This window comes from Crocuta crocuta, unplaced genomic scaffold (genome assembly GCF_008692635.1).
Source record: "Crocuta crocuta isolate KB4526 unplaced genomic scaffold, BGI_CrCroc_1.0 scaffold219, whole genome shotgun sequence".
Classification (NCBI taxonomy): Eukaryota; Metazoa; Chordata; class Mammalia; order Carnivora; family Hyaenidae; genus Crocuta; species Crocuta crocuta.
Genome location: NW_027551572.1, coordinates 6,591,962 through 6,597,961, shown reverse-complemented (window position 1 = coordinate 6,597,961; position 6,000 = coordinate 6,591,962). Strand labels below are relative to the sequence as shown.

The window sequence follows — 6,000 nt, the reverse complement described above, 5'->3', positions numbered from 1 at the left end:
CCCCCCAACCCAGCATTAATCACAAGAAGCACATCCAGAGGAGATTGCCTACAATCTTAGCTTAGCTCCACAGGCAACTTATTACAACCCTTTGCAGTGAAATTAAAAAATGATAAATCAACTTCAGAGTGAAGACAACACAGGGAGAGGCTGAAAGGTGGCTGCTGCTACGCTAACAGGGCAGCTGTTCTTGGCCTAACTTACAGTCAGTCACTGGAACATCTGAAGACCGTCTTTTTACAGCTGTCATTACACACTAATGAAGGATGACAGAACTCCAAAAACCAGAAGGATAGCTAACTAATCAGTATTATGAAGAAAATGTTTCTAGCGGACATGAACGAAAAGTTCTTTGAAACACACACAGCTTTCTGTAGAAACCCAAAGACTTCCGTGCTTCTGAAGTCTACCATAAATAAAGTTGACCAAAACTACAGGTGTTTAAAAATATGTTCAATTAACTGTGAAAATATACGTGTAAAATAGGTAAAATTTCAATCCTTTCAGCCTTGACAGACATAAATGAAGTCACTTTCCATCTGTTCTACCCAAATAGTTAGTTAACTTTGAAAAGAACACATGAAGTATTTGGTATAATGTGGTTCTGAACATCATCCCTTCCAAATTTAACACAGAAGCCACATTTGGATTTTCCAGGTGTCCCGAGCAGATCTAGGCACTGCGAAATGTCGTCATGTCTTTCGGTTCCCTGCTGGGGACGCACCAGTCATCAGCCTCATGGTTGGTGTTGTAGTGTTTCCAGGCAGCTTTGTTGTACACTGGGAGTCTTTCTATTGAGTCTGTGGACAGAGCCTGAAAGAAAAAGCAAGACCTAAAAGTCTGGTGCATTTTTTTTTTTAAGAATCCACTATTTGAGAAAATATACGGTGGCAAGAAGTTCGCTACAAATTAAACAATATTTTACTGGATTCTAATTAACTAATCATTGACATCATGTACATACATGGTGAAACACTGTACGTATTTGAAACAGTTATTTACTAAGTCTGTTGAGCTGCTTGGTGTGCATATTGCTTGAGTGTTTTGTTCGCAGTAATTGTCCAGCCAGCCTGGAGCTGTTGGATTGAAATTTTACACAGGTAAAGGAGATGCCTCTTATAAAAACATGACCCAGAACTTGGTTAATTGGAAAAAAAAAAAAAAAACAGTTAAGTGTAAAAGCATAAAAACTGACAAATGTACTTTAACATATAATTGTACAATCATTTAATAAAATCTAGGGGCGCCTGGGTGGCTTAGTCAGTTAAGCGTCCAACTTCGGCTCAGGTCATGATCTCACAGTTTGTGAGTTTGAGCCCCATGTCGGGCTCTGTGCTGATAGCTCGGAGCCTGGAGCCTGGTTCAGATTCTGTGTCTCCCTTTCTCTCTGCCCCTCTCCCGATAATGCTCTCTCTCAAAAATAAATAAATGTTAAAAATTTAAAAAAATCATTTAATGAAATCTATTTCAATTATTTGTTAGAAGAAATACTATTTTTTTCAGCAGTCATCCTAAAAACATTGATAAATACAAAACTTTGTCTAAGGCGTCTTGGCTTTTGCTTGAAAAATTCTTGGCCTTGAGTCTGATCCTGTGTTGTCTTCTCCTACCATTAAAGCCACCAATTTCAGTTACAGCATATGTGATTTCTGCATTGTGCATAATTTCATGTTTCCAACATATCACCACCAGTAATTCACTGTTCTATTTCAGCTTCCTATAAATCAATGGAGTCTGAGATAGACTATGTTCTTCCTGATCATCTTCAAGTTAAGATATTTTAGTAGGATTTTCAACCTTATGCCACAGGTATTCCCTAAGATGTAGAAAATATTGAACAGGAAATTTCTTTCTGATTATGGTAAGGAAGGTCTTTGACATTGATATTAATGATTTTATAAAATTCCTGTCTTCTGTTTTTTCCAAAGTGGAATTAAAAACCCTTCACCCATATATTTTCTTCAAAAATATGCCAGAATTGCCAGAACTCTTTATTCTTCTACAGGTTAGATCAAAAATGTTACATTTAGTAATAAAAATGTTACCTTCATGTTGCCCTTTTAAAGTTACTCAGAATTGAGCTGGTTTAAAAAAAAAATTATTATCTTAGAAGAATTTAACCTTTTCAGATAAATTTATTTTTTCCAATATACAGTCTTCAGCATTTCCTATAAAATAGGTGCCATCTAGTGGCCAGACCAAGAAAGTCGAGTCACTACATGAAGTACCGTAGGCTGATGGGGCTCAGCACTCTCTAACCCTGTAAAATATGCTGATCTCTGCATAAACACATGGAACATCACAAGCCAGTGGGCTAACTGCTTCTACTGCCACCAAGTGAGTATGTATGCAATCACCCATGCTTGCTCCCAAATCTGCTTTGAACTTCTGTCATTGTAATTACATAATTTAATCAAGTACTGAACAAGCATTGCTTAAACAAAATGCAAAAAAAAGGGCAGGGGTACATTCTTTGAAAACTAAGATGAATGCTTTGGTAAGACTTATGAAGGAAAGTCACATAAAAATTGCCATCAAATCTGAGTCAGAAGATATCTGTAAAGGACTACATATAAATCAAAAAGGATTATGCACTTGATTGTTGCCTTGTTTAAAGAAATCAAAACAATGCATTATAAGTATAGCTCCTGCAAGAAAGACCACTGAGTCTTGAATCTGCAGACTCCTATTCAAAGAAAAGACCCTGGTAGTACATCAAAAGATTGGTGGATCAATGTCCATTCATGTGTTTTATATTAAAATTAAATTTCTGTTATTTAACATTTTAGGATTCCCCACTTCAACCTAACTTCTTTTCTGCTAACAACCATAGTCCTGATAATTTTAGATGAGAGCATTTATTTTCCCATAGTCAAAGAGATAACTTGTGAAAACAGATGAGATCCTACGTAAAAACTATATTATATTTTAATAGCAATGAGGTAAAAGAAAATTTCATTACAGCTACATATTGGCATCTTTTCTCATAACCAGAAAAAGTATTATTAAATCAAAATGACTATATTATTACCTTAATGTAGATAACTGCATCTGTGCCATAACCCTCTAGAGAATATAGCTTTAGGTCTCCTTGGAAGTACTGGGCATAAAGACGTGATATGGGCAATCCATAACCAAAACCAGCCTGTTTGATGAGAAAAATGAAATTCTATTCAGAAAGCCACACAGTAAAATACTTTTCTAGTTAAAATAAATGCTTCTGAGTATCCCATGGCTATCAGAGCCTGCATCTAAGAGATCATTAATACCTAACTAATAATACTGATCAGGCTGAAGCCTAGTTGGGAACTACATTAGATGACTCCCTGCTGGTCCTTTAAAACTCATTCTTCTTTTTCTGTAGAATGATTCCTGTAGAAGCACACTGCTTTTCTTCACTGCCATGCTCTACAGTATCCCAATACTGCTTTTGGCAATATCATATAAAACATGTTCTTTCTCTTAGCAAGAGTAGAAAAAAGCTTTGTTGCAGGCTCAGAGATACATGTATCTTTTGAAATTAATACCGTGAAATTCCAGCCTGTGTTCTGAACCTGGATAGATCAATAACAGGTCCACTTTCCTATTCACTGACAAGTCACTTCCCTGATTAAAAACCTTCAAAGCACGTCACCACTAACACCATGTCCTTCCCATCGACCATCCCCAACCCACTGCCTTGAGATAAAACTCAAGCTTCTAAAAAGAGCTTTCAAGACGTGATCAGATCAGGTCTCTGCCTCCCACTTTCCAGCCCAGTTGAACCAAATCTCCTGCTCTTAAGTTCCTCAAATGTTAGTTTTCACTTCTGTGTCTTTGTTCATCCTATTCCCAGTATCTGGAATGGCCTTCTTTACCTGAATAAATCCTACAGATTCTTTAACGCAAAGCAAAACATGTGGATAAATGTAAAAACAGTTTTTATCACCAAATCAGATGTTCAATGATATTCCATGTAACACTTCAGTTCAGAGCTTATGTGGATTCAGAAATCAGAATGCTATTAACAAATGGAGGCACTGGCTTTACCTACCTCTATTATCACTTGACTTTTCTAACCAGAGTTTCTGTTTACCCCTCCAAATCAACAACCCATTCTCCGCATTACTCCTTGCCCTGGGAGGATGGTATCGGTGGATTCCCCTGCCCTCTGCTTCCAGTGGGTCCTGCCAGCGGGGAAGTCTATAGGAGTTCAGAGGGAGTCAAGTCTGGGTATTTATTCCTCTGCTTCCTTCCTGCTGAGGTGCTTCCCTTGGGGCTGGACCACTTGAGTGTAAGCAGCTGCTCTGTTACTGACTCTTCTTCTGGGTTCTACTAACTTCTCCTTCTCCTGTTGATTCAGGGTGGGGACAGCTATATGCTGCTGGCCCGGGATCCGTATACTATCCCTGCACATAGCTCTGTAATTTGTCTCTGTAAATATGCCTTCCTTGCGTTATAATTGGTGTGAGCTATTTCCTTCCTTGGCTGGACCCTGACTGATACATTAAATGGTCCCAGAAATGGCCTCAAGGAAACTGCACAAGCATGTGGCTCAGGATCTTGTGGTACCGGATCTACTTGATCACCTGCCTCTACCACAACCACACACAGGGACTCACAGGGCTTCCCCTATAAACAGTTAACAGGGAAAGAGAACAGCATGGGCCTGGTGCACCAACGACCTATGCAGTTTGCCAGCACCAGCCAAAGTGGTTCGCTCTTTTGCTACGACCTCTCTCAGAGGCCAGCCTTAAAGGTGGCAGTGAAAGTGAATCCTACCAGCGGGAAAAGGTGGAAATGGTGCGGCTATAGGGACTCATGGGCAATGTGGCAAGCAGGCTGACTGGCTGGTCAGGAACTTAGAAAAAACAAAACTGGGTAACTGACGAGAAGGTCTAGAGAGAAATGTGGATGGTTGTCTCTGAACAGGCGTACAGTGTGAAGACATTCTGTCCATGTAGATGCCCACTAGGAGGTGTCTGCATGGAAGAGGCACTTGGTAATCAGGCAGACGAGATGGTCACCTCTGTGGATATCAGGCAGCACTGCTCCAGCTGCGTCCAGTGCTGGCTTACTGGATCTACTTACAAAGTGGCCATGACATGAGCAGGAAAGCTCTGTAAGAGCCTAACAGTGGTCTTGCCCTTGGTAAGTCTGTGTAGATGTACAGAGAAGCCTGTGTCATGTCACACCTCTTGTTTTCTTAAAAATTTACAATAAGTGTTGCATCCGAAATAACAAACACTTATACGGCATTTACTATGTGCTAGGCACTATACAAGTATTTCTCCATATATTAACTCAATCCTCACAATAACTCGATTTTTAAAGTTAGGGAAACTATAGCATTAAAAGTTCAATAATTTTCTCAAATTTACAGCCAGGATAGAGTAGAGTGAGGAATGGGATCAGACAGTTTAGATCTAGAGTCTGGACTGGTATTCTATGCCACTCTTCATAAAAATTCAACAATAGTTATTACAAAGCGGTATATCTAAGAATCTAAGAAGATGCTCATGTTTATTATTCGACCATGTCTGCATGTTGGCACATGGATGCACATGTATCTCAATTTGAGAAGCACCTCCCTGGAATAATCATTTTAAAAGTATGGTGAGAACATGAACTTTTTACAGTTGTAATGATGGAATCTGTGCTGTGTAGCAAGTAAAATGATTAGAATAAAGTCCTTCTAGGAATTTAGAAAGAATCTAAAATAGATCCATCTGGTACTAAATTTCATCATGTTACTGCATAACCCCGTTGTATATGCCAGAGAAGTTTTAAAGCCCAGAAGAACAGTTCTTCCAGAGTTACAGGTCAGAGATTTGGCAAAGTGCTTTTCTAGGGGTTAGAGGACAAGCATGGAACCAGTTCAAAAGTTGATCACATTAAATCTGAAAATAGGTAGCTGAGATCAATACAAAATACCACCACAACAATTATACTTTGAGCCTTTTGCAGGCTGGTGATTAGATGATCAGAACTCTAGTCTTATTTTCTGAGTCTAGAATATGA

At 38.9% G+C, this 6,000-nt stretch overlaps 1 protein-coding gene across 1 annotated transcript in view; it reads right to left on the bottom strand.

The window, feature by feature from the left end:
- Positions 1–283: 283 nt before the first annotated feature.
- Positions 284–6,000, bottom strand: part of PDK1 (pyruvate dehydrogenase kinase 1) — a 28,443-nt gene continuing 22,726 nt past the window's right edge. Inside the window, exons 10-11 of the mRNA XM_077751096.1 lie at positions 3,032–3,145; positions 284–813 (exon numbers count right to left, since the gene is read on the bottom strand). Of these exons, the coding sequence (XP_077607222.1) occupies positions 673–813; positions 3,032–3,145 (255 nt within the window). The 3' untranslated portion in view covers positions 284–672. The remainder of the gene's footprint in view (positions 814–3,031; positions 3,146–6,000) is intronic.